At 46.1% G+C, this 19,537-nt stretch overlaps 1 protein-coding gene across 1 annotated transcript in view; it reads left to right on the top strand.

The window, feature by feature from the left end:
• RNF150 (ring finger protein 150) overlaps positions 1-19,537 on the top strand; it is a 352,979-nt gene that overhangs the window by 177,752 nt on the left and 155,690 nt on the right. Inside the window, exon 2 of the mRNA XM_063920385.1 lies at positions 1,078-1,328. Within this exon, the coding sequence (XP_063776455.1) occupies positions 1,078-1,328 (251 nt within the window). The remainder of the gene's footprint in view (positions 1-1,077; positions 1,329-19,537) is intronic.

Raw genomic sequence — 19,537 nt, 5'->3', positions numbered from 1 at the left:
TCAAAGGGCCGGTTGTATCTGTAGGTCTATCCAAAATTTACCGCTCCACCTGCCTTATATGTGCCCAGCCATCTGCCCCCTTTTAAAGTGCCCAGCCATCTGCCCCCTTTTAAAGTGCCCAGCCATGTGCCCCCTTTTATAGTGCCCAGCCATGTGCCCCCTTTTATAGTGCACAGGTCCCCATTTTACACATTGCGGCAGGCACAGGTCCCCATTTTACACATTGCGGCAGGCACAGGTCCCCATTTTACACATAGCGGCAGGCACAGGTCCCCATTTTACACATTGTGGCAGGCACAGGTCCCCATTTTACACATAGCGGCAGGTACAGGTCCCCATTTTACACATTGTGGCAGGCACAGGTCCCCATTTTACACATAGCGGCAGGTACAGGTCCCCATTTTACACATTGTGGCAGGCACAGGTTTCCATTTTACACATTGTGGCAGGCACAGGTCCCCATTTTACACATTGTGGCAGGCACAGGTCCCCATTTTACACATTGCGGCAGGTGGTGGAAGGAGGGAGAGAGAGAGAAAGAGAGGAAGGGAGAGGGGCTGACTTACATTTGAAGCGGTTCTCGCCGCTCTTCAGCCGCCTCTCCCTCCTCGTCTGCGCGGCTCCCTTCTCCCTCCTCCGACGGGGTTTCGTTGAATGACGCGTTTGCGCCGTGACGTCACGACGCAATCGCGTCATTCCGCGAAACCCCGCCCCCCCCCCGAGCTGGGCACTTGGGAGAAGGGGGTTTCATGGCGGCGGCACCGCGGGCCATCAGACGAGGTCTGGCGGGCCGGATTTGGCCCGCGGGCCTTGTCTTTGACACCCCTGCGTGTAGATGGTTTATACAGTAAAAGCATTGCCCTGCTTAGATTGGAAAGTGTTTAGCTAAACTGAAAGAGATTACTGTCATTAATCAATAGTGCAATCGTTTGATTAGCTACTTCTACACTGGAAGTCTTTGGAATGGGTTCGTGAGTCACATATAAAAATGAAATGGTTCAGTAACTTTTATCTGTTTATCTGACCTTGCAAATAATTATTTCTGTATTCTTAACATTGTCTTCTTCTCTTTGGCAGGTATTGAAGATATCGTAGCAATAATGATCCCAGAGCCTAAAGGGAAGGAAATTGCAAGCTTGCTAGAAAAAAACCTTAATGTGACTATTTACATTACAATTGGAACACGGAACTTACAAAAATTTGTCAGCCGTACATCAGTGGTGTTTGTTTCCATATCCTTTATTGTTCTTATGATCATCTCTCTTGCCTGGCTAGTATTCTACTATATCCAGAGGTTCAGATACGCAAATGCACGAGACAGAAACCAGGTGAGTAGCACAGATTTCTCTGTTTTCCAAACTTGTCAATGATACATTTGTTGAAAGAAACAAATAAGCAAATTAGGAATAGCTCGCAAAATGAAAGTTACAATCTTAGCGTGCTTGGTCAGCAGGGCCACAAAGAGCTACCTAGACTGAGATATTGGTCAGCAGAGGAGGTGATTGGGCAGCTGGGACCAGCAACCATTATTGCCACCGCCTCAGCCATCTCAGTGCCCTTGTTTGGGCATCCATTTTTAAAACACCATTGTTTAAATGAGTGCTCAGAGTAAATGTGGGTTGGGTACAAAATGCCAGTGGTCAGGACAACGATGGTCAGAATCCCGACAGCATAATCCCACCGGTCACAATGGTGACGGATCCTGGCGAGTATACTAACCCTTCCCTCCCACAGCGTAACCCAAACTGCCCCCCTAATACTCACCCTAACCCTAATACTCACCGCCGTTATCTGTCGAGATTGTGAACGTTGGGATTTTGGTTTCTGGAATCTGACCATCGGGATCCTGACTACATCCCACTGATACTATCTAGTTTTAAGTAGATTCATTTGTATAACAGTTATAGTTAAAATACAACTATCATTATTGCTAATAAATTTGTTACCGAAAAATAAAACCGTTATGTAATATGGTCATTCTTTAGCATCTCAGAGATTTAGGTCTGCGCAATGTAACAGATTGTTCCAAAGTGGTTCTTAAACCTAGAGAAATTCTCCAACCTAAGATAGAATAAATAATGAGTGAAATTTGAGCAAGGTGAACAGTTTTAAAGCTGTTCAATTTTAATAGCAGCAGTTTATAGTTTATTTTTTACCTTTTTTAAATTGGGAACCACGAATGTGGTTTTTGCAGTCAAACCAAATATCTTACCTGCCCTAAATCAGGATTGTGCCATGGATAAGTTTCTTGCCCTTGTGCTGGCCTATTGCAGAACAGCAGAGTCCATATATCATGGATTATGGAGAATAAAGTACTCATGTAACACATGCTGCAAAAGCTCATTCTCATTTATATTCTGCGACCAAAAGCCTTGAAAGCCTTTGCTTTGGTGCATTCATATGGTACATTCGAACGTTCCCATCTCCATACCTCCTTTAGTATACTAACCTTATTATATCACACTTTTAGTATACACAAGTATAGTTCCAGTAACTTCACTTTTCGACTTGTTGTATATACTGTACTCATCTCTGTTAATTCCACCATGGTTTACTGTTTGTATATAATATACAAAAGACAGCAATTGTGAATGCTCCCCGGGTGGTAACACACCTGTAGATCAGAATAACAACCTACCCAGAGGTATTGGGTTAATGTCCCCAATAAATCCGTATCAAGTCTTCAGAAATGTTGCTCTCATTTTCCACAATAACATCATGCAATTGTCACTTTGGAGGAGACAGCACTTTGGTGCCACCCCCTGGAAGGGTGACACCTGGGTGCTGCCCGCACCACCTGTCTGACGCATTTTCTTACCACTAGTCCTAGCCTAAAAGTAAATTTCTAACAATTGCATTATTACATTATTCAAATACTTTAATAATGAAACAGTTATTTCATATTTAAAAAATATTCTCCATTTATAATGTGGTAAAAACATGCAATCACTACAGTTTGAACATATTGATTTTTATCTGTATCATCAGCTTTTTCTCTAACGTCCTAGTGGATGCTGGGGACTCCGTAAGGACCATGGGGATAGACGGGCTCCGCAGGAGACATGGGCTTTTTATGAAAGAGTTTAGGTTCTGGTGTGCTCTGGCTCCTCCCTCTATGCCCCTCCTCCAGACCTCAGTTTGATACTGTGCCCAGACGAGCTGGGTGCTTTTCAGTGAGCTCTCCTGAGTTTGCTGAGAGAAAGTATTTTGTTAGGTTTTTTATTTTCAGGGAGCTCTGCTGGCAACAGACTCCCTGCATCGTGGGACAGAGGGGAGAGAAGCAGCCCTACTCTCTGAAGCTAGGTCCTGCTTCTTAGGCTACTGGACACCATTAGCTCCAGAGGGATCGTACGCAGGATCTCACCCTCGCCGTCCGATCCCAGAGCCGCGCCGCCGTCCCCCTCGCAGATCCGGAAGACAGAAGCCGGGTGAGTATGAGAAGCAAGAAGACTTCAAATCGGCGGCAGAAGACTCCGTATTTCACTGAGGTAACGCACAGCACTGCAGCTGTGCGCCATTGCTCCCACACACCTCACATACTCCGGTCACTGTAAGGGTGCAGGGCGCAGGGGGGGGGGCGCCCTGGGCAGCAATTGGGAACTCTTTTGGCAAAAGTTTAGCATATATACAGTTGGGCACTGTATATATGTATGAGCCCCCGCCAAAAATTGTACATTTAAGCGGGACAGAAGCCCGCCGCTGAGGGGGCGGGACTTCTTCCTTAGCACTCACCAGCGCCATTTTTTCTCCACAGCTCCGCTGAGAGGAAGCTCCCCAGGCTCTCCCCTGCAGATACACGGTAGAAGAGGGTAAAAAGAGAGGGGGGGGCACATAATTAAGCGCAAAAATCAATATAAACAGCAACTACTGGGTTAACATTAAGTTACTGTGCTATTCCTGGGTTTATAGCGCTGGGGTGTGTGCTGGCATACTCTCTCTCTGTCTCTCTAAAGGGCCTTGTGAGGGAACTGTCTTTAAAAAGGGCATTCCCTGTGTGTGTGGTGTGTCGGTACGCTTGTGTCGACATGTTTGACGAGGAAGGCTATGTGGAAGCAGAGAGGGAACAAATGAATGTGGTGTCTCCGCCGACGGCGCCGACACCTGATTGGATGGATATGTGGAAGGTTTTAAATGATAATGTTAATTCCTTGCATAAAAGGTTAGAAAAAGCTGAAGCCTCAGGACAGTCAGGGTCTCAACCCGTGCCTGATCCTATGTCGCAGAGGCCGTCAGGGTTTCAGAAGCACCCACTATCCCAAATTGTTGACCCAGATACCGACATGAATTCTGACTCCAGTGTCGATTACGATGATGCAAAGTTACAGCCTAAATTGGCTAAATCCATCCGTTATATGATTATAGCAATTAAGGATGTGTTGCACATCACAGAGGAAACCCCAGTCCCTGACAAGAGGGTACATATGTATGGGGAAAAGAAGCCGGAGGTAACCTTTCCCCCCTCACACGAGCTAAATGAGTTATGTGAAAAGGCTTGGGAATCTCCAGATAAGAAACTGCAGATCTCCAAAAGGATTCTTATGGCTTATTCTTTCCCGCCAACGGACAGGTTATGCTGGGAATCCTCCCCTAAGGTGGACAAAGCTTTAACACGCTTATCCAAGAAGGTAGCCCTGCCGTCACAGGATACGGCTACCCTCAAAGATGCTGCTGATCGCAAACAGGAGGTTACCCTGAAGTCCATTTATACACATTCGGGTACCTTGCTGAGGCCGGCGATCGCGTCGGCCTGAGTGTGTAGTGCTGTAGCAGCATGGACGGATACCTTATCTGAGAAAATTGATACCTTAGACAAGGATACTGTATTGTTGACCTTGGGGCATATTAAAGACGCTGTTCTATATATGAGAGATGCTCAAAGAGACATTAGTCTACTGGGTTCCAGAATTAATGCTATGTCAATTTCTGCCAGAAGGGTCCTGTGGACTCGGCAATGGACAGGTGATGCCGACTCAAAAAGGCATATGGAGGTTTTACCTTACAAGGGTGAGGAATTGTTTGGGGAGGGTCTCTCGGACCTGGTCTCCACAGCTACTGCTGGAAAGTAAAAAATTTTGCCATATGTTTCCTCAGCCTAAGAGAGCACCGTATTATCAAATGCAGTCCTTTCGGACACAGAAAAACAAGAAAGTCCGAGGTGCGTCCTTTCTTGCCAGAGGCAGGGGCAGAGGAAAGAAGCTGCACAACACAGCTAGTTCCCAGGAACAGAAGTCCTCCCCGGCTTCCACAAAATCTACCGCATGACGCTGGGGCTCCACAGGCGGAGCTAGGCCCGGTGGGGGCACGTCTTCGAAATTTCAGCCACAAGTGGGTTCACTCCCAGTTGGATCCCTGGGCAATAGATATTGTGTCTCAGGGATACAAGCTGGAATTCGAGGAGATGCCCCCTCACCGATACCTCAAATCGGCCCTGCCAGCTTCCCCCCACGAGAGGGAAATAGTGTTAACTGCAATTCACAAATTGTATCTTCAACAGGTGGTAGTCAAGGTTCCCCTCCTTCAACAAGGAAAGGGTTATTATTCGACCATGTTTGTAGTCCCGAAACCGGACGGTTCGGTCAGACCCATATTAAATTTAAAATCCCTGAACATGTACCTGAAAAGGTTCAAGTTCAAGATGGAATCGCTGAGAGCGGTCATCGCAAGCCTGGAAGGGGGGGGATTTTATGGTGTCTCTGGACATAAAGGATGCATACCTTCATGTCCCCATTTATCCACCTCATCAGGCGTACCTCAGATTTGTGGTACAGGATTGTCATTACCAATTTCAGACGTTGCCGTTTGGTCTCTCCACGGCTCCGAGAATATTTACCAAGGTAATGGCGGAAATGATGGTGCTCCTGCGGAAGCAAGGGGTCACAATTATCCCATACTTGGACGATCTCCTCATAAAAGCGAGATCAAGAGAGCAGTTGCTGCTCAGCGTAGCACTTTCTCTGGAAGTGTTACAGCAACACGGCTGGATTCTAAATATTCCAAAGTCGCAGTTGGTTCCTACGACTCGTCTGCCTTTCCTAGGCATGATTCTAGACACAGACCAGAAAAGGGTTTATCTTCCGATAGAGAAAGCTTAGGAACTCATGATACTGGTCAGGAACCTATTAAAACCAAAACAGGTGTCAGTGCATCACTGCACTCGAGTCCTGGGAAAGATGGTGGCATCATACGAGGCCATTCCCTTCGGCAGGTTCCATGCGAGGACCTTTCAATGGGACTTACTGGACAAGTGGTCCGGATCACATCCTCAGATGCATCGGTTAATCACCCTATCCCTCAGGGCCAGGGTGTCTCTCCTGTGGTGGCTGCAGAGTGCTCACCTTCTCGAAGGCCGCAGATTCGGCATTCAGGACTGGGTCCTGGTGACCACGGATGCAAGCCTCCGGGGGTGGGGAGCAGTGACACAGGGAAGAAATTTCCAAGGTCTGTGGTCAAGTCAGGAGACTTGCCTTCACATCAACATCCTGGCACTAAGGGCCATATACAACGCCCTACGTCAAGCGGAGACCCTGCTTCGCGACCAACCGGTTCTGATTCAGTCAGACAACATCACCGCAGTGGCTCATGTAAACCGACAAGGCGGCACAAGGAACAGGGTGGCGATGGCGGAAGCCACCAGAATTCTTCGCTGGGCAGAAAATCATGTAAGCGCACTGTCAGTCAGCAGTGTTCATCCCGGGAGTGGACAACTGGGAAGCAGACTTCCTCAGCAGACACGACCTCCACCCGGGAGAGTGGGGACTTCATCAGGAAGTCTTCGCACAGATTGCAAGTTGGTGGGAACTGCCACAGGTGGGCATGATGGCATCCCGCCTCAACAAAAAACTACAGAGGTATTGCGCCAGGTCAAGAGACCCTCAGGTGATAGCTGTAGACGCCCTGGTGACACCGTGGGTGTTCCAGTCGGTCTATGTATTTCCTCCTCTTCCTCTCATACCCAAGGTACTGAGAATAATAAAAAGAGGAGTGAGAACAATACTCATTGTTCCAGATTGGCCACGAAGGACTTGTTATCCAGATCTGCAAGAAATGCTCACAGAGGACCCGTGGCCTCTTCCTCTAAGACAGGACTTGTTGCAACAGGGGCCCTGTCTGTTCCAAGACTTACCGCGGCTGCGTTTGACGGCATTGCGGTTGAACGCAGGATCCTAGCAGAGAAAGGCATTCCGGATGAGGTAATTCCTACGCTGATAAAGGCTAGGAAGGACGTGACAGCTCAACATTATCACCGTATATGGCGAAAATATGTTGCTTGGTGTGAGGCCAGGAATGCCCCTACGGAGGAATTCCAGCTGGGCCGTTTCCTTCACTTCCTACAGTCAGGAGTAAATTTGGGCCTAAAATTGGGTTCCATTACGGTCCAGATTTCGGCCCTATCCATTTTCTTTCAAAAGGAGTTGACTTCTCTACCTGAAGTTCAGACGTTTGTAAAGGGAGTGCTGCATATTCAGCCCCCTTTTGTGCCTCCAGTGGCACCTTGGGATCTTAACGTGGTGTTGAGTTTCCTGAAATCCCACTGGTTTGAACCACTCAAAACGGTGGAGTTGAAATATCTCACGTGGAAGGTGGTCATGCTATTAGCCTTGGCTTCGGCTAGGCGTGTGTCAGAGTTGGCGGCTTTGTCACATAAAAGCCCCTATCTGATTTTCCATGCGGATAGAGCAGAATTGCGGACCCGTCCACAATTTCTGCCGAAAGGGGTTTCATCCTTTCATATAAACCAACCTATTGTGGTGCCTGTGGCTACTACTGACTTGGAGGATTCCGAGTTGCTTGATGTGGTCAGGGCTTTGAAGGTTTATGTAGCCAGAACGGCTAGGGTCAGGAGAACAGAGTCTTTGTTTATCCTGTATGCTTCCAACTAGCTTGGTGCTCCTGCTTCAAAGCAAACTATTGCTCGCTGGATCTGTAACACGATTCAGCAGGCTCATTCTGCGGCTGGATTGCCGCTGTCAAAATCGGTTAAGGCCCATTCCACTAGGAAGGTGGGCTCTTTTTGGGCGGCTGCCCGAGGGGTCTCGGCATTACAGCTTTGCCGAGCGGCTACTTGGTCAGGTTCAAACACTTTTGCAAAGTTCTACAAGTTTGATACCCTGGCTGAGGAGGACCTTGTGTTTGCTCAATCGGTGCTGCAGAGTCATCCGCACTCTCCCGCCCGTTTGGGAGCTTTGGTATAATCCCCATGGTCCTTACGGAGTCCCCAGCATCCACTAGGACGTTAGAGAAAATAAGATTTTACTTACCGGTAAATCTATTTCTCGTAGTCCGTTGTGGATGCTGGGCGCCCGTCCCAAGTGCGGACTTCTTCTGCAATACTTGTATATAGTTATTGCTTCAATAAGGGTTATGTTATGGTTGCATCAGGGTTGACCTGATGCTCTGTTGTTGTTCATACTGTTAACTGGGTAAGTTTATCACAAGTTATACGGTGTGATTGGTGTGGCTGGTATGAATCTTGCCCTGGATTACCAAAATCCTTTCCTTGTACTGTCAGCTCTTCTGGGCACAGTTTCTCTAACTGAGGTCTGGAGGAGGGGCATAGAGGGAGGAGCCAGAGCACACCAGAACCTAAATTCTTTCTTAAAGTGCCCATGTCTCCTGCGGAGCCCGTTTATCCCCATGGTCCTTACGGAGTCCCCTGCATCCACTACGGACTACGAGAAATAGATTTACCGGTAAGTAAAATCTTATTTTATTGCACAATTATTAATTATTTAATATGTTCTGTTCTCATCGTCTACTATATTTCTACTTTACAAAAGCTTATAATAGGCAGATGTTAAAATTTAATTTTAACCAGATGTGGAGGATTTGCTGTAGAAGCCGTTTCCCACCAAGGAATCACGCTGAAAACTTTGCAGGCAGTGTCATTAAACAGTGAGAATAAACTTTTTTTTCCTCTGCATGTAAAATAAAGAGTTGTAATAAATATCTTCGAGGAGTTTATACACAAGGACTCTGTGTGTCTGTTGATATAGACACATAAGGCAAGGTCTGTGTGAGGGACTGTTTTTAATTGCACACAGCTTTATGGGTTAGTAAATTTAGCAAAGTATGTCCGGGAGAAAAAACCTCTGTCATTACACATTGACTTTTCTTTACTGCGTGAAGCTAACCTAAGGCAGGGGGATACCTTCTAAACTACTGAACACATAACTGTGTTTAACATAATATTTTATTTTTATTTATAAAATGTTTTAGCAGGAAAACATACATTGAATATTAACTCTTATTTCCTTTGTGTATTATTTAGTTTTCCGTGTTACAGAAAAAATCTATTTTGCATGACAATTACAAAATTTGATTTAATAGATTTGGCTAAATTGTTCCAACTAGTATTGTCCAGTAGGCAAATGTAGTGCAACCAGATTTTTGATTGAGTTTATGATCCATTAGTAGGCTTCTGGAAGTGAATCTAAGCTGAAAGTTACGTGTGCTGTAGGCAATAGGGGTTGGGGCAGATTGTTGTACAACTTGTCTAAAAAGTGTCTGAAGATATAGAATGGGGCATTCTCCTGTACTGAACGGACATCCAAAAAAAGGTGGCATCTAAAGAAGTATATTGAAGTATATTGCATCTTCAAAACAGGCATTACGTGGGGATAGGAGCTCTGGCAACAGGGTCCCATTGGTTAAGCAGACAGTCGGCATTTGGAGACAGGCCTTTGCTTAAGCTGGGGTGATGAACTTGACCCGGAGGCTCTTCTTTAGACATCTGCTAGAGTTGAAGAACTTGCCTCCCTTAGGGGTAGCTCCCTTGGGATCTAGTATCATGTTGCCTCTCCAGGGAATCTGTTCTCTAATGGACAGTATATTAATATAATTTGAACAACTAAAGAATGTGTTTGGGTTCCTAATATGATGTTTTTTAGGATCCTCCAGCTGTCCCATGGTCTCAGTCTGTTTCAGGCCATATTGTTGTTAGAGATGATCCCATCAAAATCTTGTTTAAGTCAGCAGGGGAAAAGGAGCTTATTTTGGTTATATACTCTAATTTACTTGCTTGGTTTACCTAACATTCCCTTTCATGTCTCAGAGTGTAAAGGAAAGTGAATTAAGTCCTTTAACTGACGAGGACTGGGATCTAGCAGTGGGTCGCTCGCTATCGGCCACCTTGTTCTCTACATTTCAAGAGATCCAGCTGTGTATTTTACACAGAGTCTACCTGACTCAACATCTCCTTCAAAATTTTCAACCCAGTGACACTGGCTAGTGTCCCAAATGTAGGATCGTGCAGGGAACCTTTTGGTATCTTTTATGAGACTTCTCTAAGATTAAAATTTTCTGGGTGAAGGTTACTAGTTTTCTCACTGGGACAGATGGAAAGATTACCCTCATGTCTCTAGGAGTATGTATATTTGCCCTTGAGTGGGGGTGGGGGTGCTTGCCCAAAGCAACCAGTCATTAGTCATTTTCTTACTGTCAGACTTGATGTGTATTATGTGGATGCTGTCAAGATCCCGGAGGTCGGGATCCCGACAGTCAGACTGCCGACAGCGGCATCCCGACGGTAAATTCTGGAGTTAAGGTCAGGGATGAAATGAAACAAAAAAAAATTGTATATATAAACAGGATGGGTTGAGATGTAAGAAGTATTCACCTAATAAGCTAATTGAATAGGTGATAGGAGAATTTGAAAAATATATTAGAAAAATTCATATATATTTTGTAATGGATATATAGTACAGCTTGAGTATCCCATATCCAGATATTCCAAAATACGGAATATTCCGAAATACGGACTTTTTTGAGTGCGAGTGAGATAGTGAAACCTTTGTTTTTTGAAGGCTCAATGTACACAAACTTTGTTTAATACACAAAGTTATTAAAAATATTGTATTAAATGACCTTCAGGCTGTGTGTATAAGGTGTATATGAAACATAAATGAATTGTGTGAATGTAGATACACTTTGTTTAATGCACACAGTTAGTAAAAATATTGGCTAAAATGACCTACAGGCTGTGTGTATAAGGTGTATATGAAACATAAATGTATTCTGTGCTTAGACTTGGGTCCCATCACCATGATATCTCATTATGGTATGCAATTATTCCAAAATACGGAAAAATCCGATATCCAAAATACCTCTGGTCCCAAGCATTTTGGATAAGGGATACTCAACCTGTAATAGATGTGACAATAACAGTTTAAATCTAAAGGACTGAATTGTAAAAAGAAAAAAAGAACGTTTTTAAATCTATTGGTTCAATAGGAGAATATGTGTCAAAGTGCTGGTATATAGTATCTTTTAGATTGTTTGGTATGGAGGAATGAGAAAATGTAATGAGAGAAAGTACAATAAATTAGATTAGAAGATAATCACAATGCAAATTGACGAATAGTGTAAAAATCTAAAGATGTAACAGAAGCAGGGTGTATTGAGAGGAGAAATGGGTTATAGGTTTTCTGGCGGAGCAAATGACGTACCTTGTGCTTTTGGAGGACATACAGCTCAAATAGAGCTTAGCCTTTAAAAATTTTGCTGTTTCTTGTGGGTGGGGCAATTACGGTAGCCGATCTGATAGTCAATTGGACTATGGCCCTCATTCCGAGTTGTTCGCTCGCTAGCCGCTTTTCGCAGCAGTGCACACGCTAAGCCGCCGCCCTCTGAGAGTGAATCTTAGCTTAGCAGAAGTGCGAACTAAGTATTCGCAATATTGTGAAAAGATTTTTCTTTGCAGTTTCTGAGTAGCTCAAGACTTACTCTTCCAGTGCGATCAGTTCAGTGCTTGTCGTTCCTGGTTTGACGTCACAAACACACCCAGCGTTCGCCCAGACACTCCCCCGTTTCTCCAGCCACTCCCGCGTTTTTCCCAGAAACGGCAGCGTTTTTTCACACACACCCATAAAACGGCCAGTTTCCGCCCAGAAACACCCACTTCCTGTCAATCACACTCCGATCACCAGAACGAAGAAAAAACCTCGTAATGCCGTGAGTAAAATACCAAACTTCTTAGCAAATTGACTTGACGCAGCCGCAGTGCAAACATTGCGCATGCGCAGTTAGCGGAAAATCGCACCGATGCAAAGAAAAATAATGAGCGAACAACTCGGAATGAGGGCCTATGTTACTTAATGATAGGGATTTCCAAGAAGAAATTGTTTGGTCTTTATATGGAAGTTGTTTGCCAATCTGACCAATAAAGCAGATGGTTAAATCAAAGTTACAGTACATTGTGATCAATGTTCATGTCACAGAGTATCGATAGTAGATAATGGGAAGTTCAGTGTTAACAGGAATGGTTTTAAGTGAACGTAGTAATATGTAGTATTGAATTCAATAACATCATAAATCTAATAAAATGGAATAAAAAAGTTGAAAATTCTAAACAAATGTGAAGTATACAAGTGTGGCACTGCAGATACTGTAGGTACAGACATGTTTCACCACCTGCTTGAACCCAGCAGTCTCTGTTAGTACAGTTTTTGGGTTTTTATGAGACTGCTCAAACATATGCGCCTCCTGAGACAGCTGAGTAATGTGACTGAGTGATGCGTCAATTATTTATTTCAACTATTCCAGTGTAGTTAGGGGCAAAACCCTAGATGTCAGCACAGGGATTGTCCTCAAGGCAGTGGATGTTGCATGTTGCTGGCACAGGGACTGTACTACATAGTTAATCCTCCTGGATCTTTTTTTGGCCCAATTCACCAATAAAAGTTGGGGAAGCTAATGTCGGAATGTGATGGCTTATGCCAGCAATACTATCATAACAAACACCAACATTCGGAAAATCCCTACCCAGCTCATTTCACATGATACAAGGATTATACAGTTTTACTAAATAGGTCCCCTAATCCTTAAATAAAGATGACTCATCCTTAAAATAAATATGATCATCATACTCTCAATCACCAGTTTACAAAGGATGCCAAGTTATATGCAAGATGTTTGTCTATTTTACATTATTCTGAACCAGCGGAGTATTAGTGTAGTAGACTTGTCCTGGGCCCAGCAATGCTGCCGCACATGGAATGAAGCTGTATTGCATAGTGCACATTTGAATTTTTCATTGTGTATTGTAGCTGCTTGGAACATTATCGGAAACATGAGTTTCAGGTGTGTGTAAAATAATGAGTAAGGGAGTTTGCCTTATTCTGTTTTCTCTATCGTCCTAGTGGATGCTGGGGTTCCTGAAAGGACCATGGGGAATAGCGGCTCCGCAGGAGACAGGGCACAAAAGTAAAGCTTTCCGATCAGGTGGTGTGCACTGGCTCCTCCCCCTATGACCCTCCTCCAAGCCAGTTAGATTTTTGTGCCCGGCCGAGAAGGGTGCAATCTAGGTGGCTCTCCTAAAGAGCTGCTTAGAAAAGTTTAGCTTAGGTTTTTTATTTTACAGTGAGTCCTGCTGGCAACAGGATCACTGCAACGAGGGACTTAGGGGAGAAGAAGTGAACTCACCTGCGTGCAGGATGGATTGGCTTCTTGGCTACTGGACATCAGCTCCAGAGGGACGATCACAGGTACAGCCTGGATGGTCACCGGAGCCTTGCCGCCGGCCCCCTTGCAGATGCTGAAATAAGAAGAGGTCCAGAATCGGCGGCAGAAGACTCCTCAGTCTTCTAAAGGTAGCGCACAGCACTGCAGCTGTGCGCCATTTTCCTCTCAGCACACTTCACACGGCAGTCACTGAGGGTGCAGGGCGCTGGGAGGCAAATGAAAACCTATTTTGGCTAAAAATACCTCACATATAGCCTCCGGAGGCTATATGGAGATATTTAACCCCTGCCAGAATCCGTTAAGAGCGGGAGACGAGGCCGCCGAAAAAGGGGCGGGGCCTATCTCCTCAGCACACAGCGCCATTTTCCCTCACAGAAAGGCTGGAGGGAAGGCTCCCAGGCTCTCCCCTGCACTGCACTACAGAAACAGGGTTAAAACAGAGAGGGGGGGCACTAATTTGGCGTTAGAAATATATAAAAAAGATGCTATAAGGGAAAACACTTATATAAGGTTGTCCCTATATAATTATAGCGTTTTTGGTGTGTGCTGGCAAACTCTCCCTCTGTCTCTCCAAAGGGCTAGTGGGTCCTGTCCTCTATCAGAGCATTCCCTGTGTGTGTGCTGTGTGTCGGTACGTGTGTGTCGACATGTAGGAGGACGATGTTGGTGAGGAGGCGGAGCAATTGCCTGTAATGGTGATGTCACTCTCTAGGGAGTCGACACCGGAATGGATGGCTTATTTAGGGAATTACGTGATAATGTCAACACGCTGCAAGGTCGGTTGACGACATGAGACGGCCGACAAACAATTAGTACCGGTCCAGACGTCTCAAAAACACCGTCAGGGGTTTTAAAACGCCCGTTTACTTTAGTCGGTCGACACAGACACAGACAGGGACACTGAATCCAGTGTCGACGGTGAATAAACAAACGTATTCCTTATTAGGGCCACACGTTAAAGGCAATGAAGGAGGTGTTACATATTTCTGATACTACAAGTACCACAAAAGAGGGTATTATGTGGGATGTGAAAAAACTACCATAGTTTTTCCTGAATCAGATAAATTAAATAAAGTGTGTGATGATGCGTGGGTTCCCCCCGATAGAAAATTATGGGCGGTATACCCTTTCCCGCCAGAAGTTAGGGCGCGTTGGGAAACACCCCTTAGGGTGGATAAGGCGCTCACACGCTTATCAAAACAAGTGGCGGTACCGTCTATAGATAGGGCCGTCCTCAAGGACCAGCTGACAGGAGGCTGGAAAATATCATAAAAAGTATATACACACATACTGGTGTTATACTGCGACCAGCGATCGCCTCAGCCTGGATGTGCAGAGCTGGGGTGGCTTGGTCGGATTCCCTGACTAAAAATATTGATACCCTTGACAGGGACAGTATTTTATTGACTATAGAGCATTTAAAGGATGCATTTCTATATATGCGAGATGCACAGAGGGATATTTGCACTCTGGCATCAAGAGTAAATGCGATGTCCATAACTGCCAGAAGATGTTATGGACACGACAGTGGTCAGGTGATGCAGATTCCAAACGGCACAAAGGTGTATTGCCGTATAAAGGAAGAGGAGTTATTTGGGGTCGGTCCATCGGACCTGGTGGCCACGGCAACTGCTGGAAAATCCACCGTTTTTACCCTAAGTCACATCTCTGCAGAAAAAGACACCGTCTTTTCAGCCTCAGTCCTTTCGTCCCTATAAGATCATATCTGCCCAGGGATAGAGGAAAGGGAAGAAGACTGCAGCAGGCAGCCCATTCCCAGGAACAGAAGCGTTCCACCGCTTCTGACAAGTTCTCAGCATGGCGCTGAGACCGTACAGGACCCCTGGATCCTACAAGTAGTATCCCAGGGGTACAGATTGGAATGTCGAGACGTTTCCCCTTCGCAGGCTCCTGAAGTCTGCTTTACCAAGGTCTCCCTCCGACAAGGAGGCAGTATGGGAAAAAATTCACAAGCTGTATTCCCAGCAGGTGATAATTAAATTACCCCTCCTACTACAAGAAAAGGGGTATTATTCCACACTATATTGTGGTACTGAAGCCAGAAGGCTAGGTGAGACTTATTCTAAATCTAAAAAATTTTTGAACACTTACAAAGGTTCAAATCAAGATGGAGTCACTCAGAGCAGTGATAACGAACAGGAAGAAGGGGACTATATAGTGTCCCGGGACGTCAGGGATGCTTACCTCTATGTCCCAAATTTGCCCTTCTCACTAAGGGTACCTCAGGTTCGTGGTGCAGAACTGTCACTATCAGTTTCAGACGCTGCCGTTTGGATTGTCCACGGCACCCCGGGTCTTTACTAAGGTAATGGCCGAAATGATTCTTCTTCGAAGAAAAGGCGTCTTAATTATCCCTTACTTGGACGATCTCCTGATAAGGGCATAGTCCAGGGAACAGTTGGAGGTAGGAGTAGCACTATCTCGGATACTGCTACAACAGCACGGGTGGATTCTAAATATTCCAAAATCGCAGCTGATCCCGACGACACGTCTGCTGTGCCTAGGGATGATTCTGGACACAGTCCAGAAAAAGGTGTTTCTCCCGAAAGAGAAAGCCAGGGAGTTATCCGAGCTAGTCAGGAACCTCCTAAAAACAGTGCATCATTGCACAAGGGTCCTGGTAGAAAATGGTGGCTTCCTACGAAGCAATTCCATTCGGCAGATTTCACGCAAGAACTTTTCAGTGGGATCTGCTGGACAAATGGTCCGGATCGCATCTTCAGATGCATCAGCGGATAACCCTATATCCAAGGACAAGGGTGTCTCTCCTGTGGTGGTTATAGAGTGCTCATCTTCTAGAGGGCCGCAGATTCGGCATTCAGGATTGGATGCTGGTGACCACGGAGCCCAGCCCGAGAGGCTGGGGAGCAGTCACACAAGGAAAAAATTTCCAGGGAGTGTGATCAAGTCTGGAGACTTTTCTCCACATAAATATACTGGAGCTAAGGGTAAATTTATAATGCTCTAAGCTTAGCAAGACCTCTGCTTCAAGGTCAGCCGGTATTGATCCAGTGGGAAAAACATCACGGCAGTCGCCCACGTAAACAGACAGGGCGACACAAGAAGCAGGAGGGCAATGGCAAAAACTGCAAGGACTTTTCGCTGGGCGGAAAATCATGTGATAGCACTGTCAGCAGTGTTTCATCCCGGGAATGGAAACTGGGAAGCAGACTTCCTCAGCAGGCACGACCTCCACCCGGGAGAGTGGAAACTTCATCGGGAAGTTTTTTCCACATGATTGTAAACCGTTGGGAAATACCAAAGGTGGACATGATGGCGTCCCGTCTGAACAAAACGGGACAGGTATTGCGCCAGGTCAAGAGACCCTCAGGCAATAGCTGTGGACGTTCTGGTAACACCGTGGGTGTACCAGTCGGTGTATGTGTTCCCTCCTCTGCTTCTCATACCTAAGGTGCTGAGAATTATAAGACGTAGAGGAGTAAGAACTATACTCATGGCTCCGGATTGGCCAAGAAGGACTTGGTACCCGGAACTTCAAGAGATGTTTACAGAGGTCTTATGGCCTCTGCCGCTAAGAAGGGACTTGCTTCAGCAAGTACCATGTCTGTTCCAAGACTTACCGCAGCTGCGTTTGTTGGCATGGCGGTGGAACGCCGGATCCTAAGGGAAAAAGGCATTCCGGAAGAGGTCATTCCTACCCTGGTCAAAGCCAGAAAGGAGGTGACCGCACAACATTATCACCACATGTGGCGAAAATATGTTGCGTGGTGTGAGGCCAGGAAGGCCCCACAAAGAAATTTCAACTCGGTCGATTCCTGCATTTCCTGCAAACAGGAGTGTCTATGGGCCTCAAATTGGGGTCCATTAAGGTTCAAATTTCGGCCCTGTCAAGTAGTTCTGGGATTCTTCAAATCACATTGGTTTAAAACCAGTCAAATCTGTGGATTTGAAGCATCTCACATGAAAAGTGACCATGTTCTTGGCCCTGGCCTGGACCAGGCGAGTGTCAAATTGGTGGTTTTTTTCTCAAAAAAGCCCATATTTGTTTGTCCATTCGGACAGGGCAGAGCTGCGGACTCGTCCCCAGTTCTCTCCCTAAGGTGGTGTCAGTGTTTCACCTGAACCAGCTTATTGTGGTGCCTTGCACCTACTAGGGACTTGGAGGACTCCAAGTTGCTAGATGTTGTCAGGGCCCTGAAAATATAGGTTCCAGGACGGCTGGAGTCAGGAAAACTGACTTGCTGTTATCCTGTATGCACCCAACAAACTGGGTGCTCTTGCTTTTAAGCAGACTATTGCTAGTTGGATGTGTAATACAATTCAGCTTGCACATTCTGTGGCAGGCCTGCCACAGCCAAAATATGTAAATGCCCATTCCACAAGGAAGGTGGGCTCATCTTGGGCGGCTGCCCGAGGGGTCTCGGCTTTACAACTTTGCCGAGCGGTTATTTAGTCAGGGGCAAACACGTTTGTAAAATCCTACAAATTTGATACCCTGGCTAAGGAGGACCTGGAGTTCTCTCATTCGGTGCTGCAGAGTCATCCGCACTCTCCCGCCCGTTTGGGAGCTTTGGTATAATCCCCATGGTCCTTTCAGGAACCCCAGCATCCACTAGGACGATAGAGAAAATAAGAATTTACTTACCGATAATTCTATTTCTCGGAGTCCGTAGTGGATGCTGGGCGCCCATCCCAAGTGCGGATTATCTGCAATACTTGTACATAGTTACAAAAATCGGGTTATTATTGTTGTGAGCCATCTTTTCAGAGGCTCCGCTGTTATCATACTGTTAACTGGGTTTAGATCACAAGTTGTACGGTGTGATTGGTGTGGCTGGTATGAGTCTTACCCGGGATTCAAAATTCCTCCCTTATTGTGTACGCTCGTCCGGGCACAGTACCTAACTGGCTTGGAGGAGGGTCATAGGGGGAGGAGCCAGTGCACACCACCTGATCGGAAAGCTTTACTTTTGTGCCCTGTCTCCTGCGGAGCCGCTATTCCCCATGGTCCTTTCAGGAACCCCAGCATCCACTACGGACTCCGAGAAATAGAATTATCGGTAAGTAAATTCTTATTTTCCTTTTTAACAGGAATACACTGACTAGTCTGAAATTGGTAATGACAATCCTGCACAGCAAATCTCAGGTAATCCTGATGTGGAGGATATATGGGGACATGTAAGTAGGCATCTTTTATGTCGACCGACACCATAAAATCCCCCTCCTCCAGACTGGAGATCACTGCTCGTAGAGACTCCATCTTGATCTTGAATCTTTTCAGAAAGACATTGAGGGATTTTAGGTTTAGAATCGGTCTGACTGAGCCATCCGGCTTCAGGACCACGAACAGGCTCGAATTAAACCCTTCCCCCTGTTGAGACGGACCGTACCTTGACAATCACTTGATTTTGACACAACTTTAGTATCGCAGCGCTTACTATCTCCCTTTCTGAAAGAGAAGCTGGCAAGGCCGATTTGAAAAATCGGTGAGGGGGCACGTCTTGAAACTCTAACTTGTACCCCTGGGTTACTAAGTCTACTATCCAAGGATCCAGGTCCGAGTGCACCCAGGCCTGACTGAAGAGTTTGAGACGTGCCCCCACTGGTGCGGACTCCCGCAACGGAGCCCCAGCTTCATGCGGTGGATTTGGTAGAAGCCGGAGAGGACTTCTGCTCTTGGGAACTTGCCACCGCCTGCGACCTCTTTCCCCTCCCTCTTCCTCTCGCAGCAAGGAAGGAGGACCCTCGTCCTTTTTTGAATTTATTGGGCTGAAAGGACTGCATCTGATAGTGGGGCGTTTTCTTCTGCTGTGCTGGAACATAAGGTAAAAATGACGACTTACCCACGGTAGCCGTAGACACCAGGTCAGTGAGGCCGTCGCCAAACAAGACCCTACCGTTAAACAGTAGAGACTCCATCGCCTTCTTAGTGTCAGCGTCAGCATTCCATTGATGAATCCACAACGCTCTCCTTGCCGAGACCGCCATGGCATTGGCCCTTGATCCCAAAAGGCCAATATCCCTTACAGCTTCTTTTAAATATGCTGCAGCATCCCTGATGTGACCCAGAGTCAAAAGCACACTATCTCTGTCTAGG

This window comes from Pseudophryne corroboree, chromosome 1, assembly GCF_028390025.1.
Source record: "Pseudophryne corroboree isolate aPseCor3 chromosome 1, aPseCor3.hap2, whole genome shotgun sequence".
Classification (NCBI taxonomy): domain Eukaryota; kingdom Metazoa; phylum Chordata; class Amphibia; order Anura; family Myobatrachidae; genus Pseudophryne; species Pseudophryne corroboree.
The sequence above is the reverse complement of the archived record's forward strand: the minus strand, read 5'-3'. Positions and strand labels throughout refer to the sequence as shown.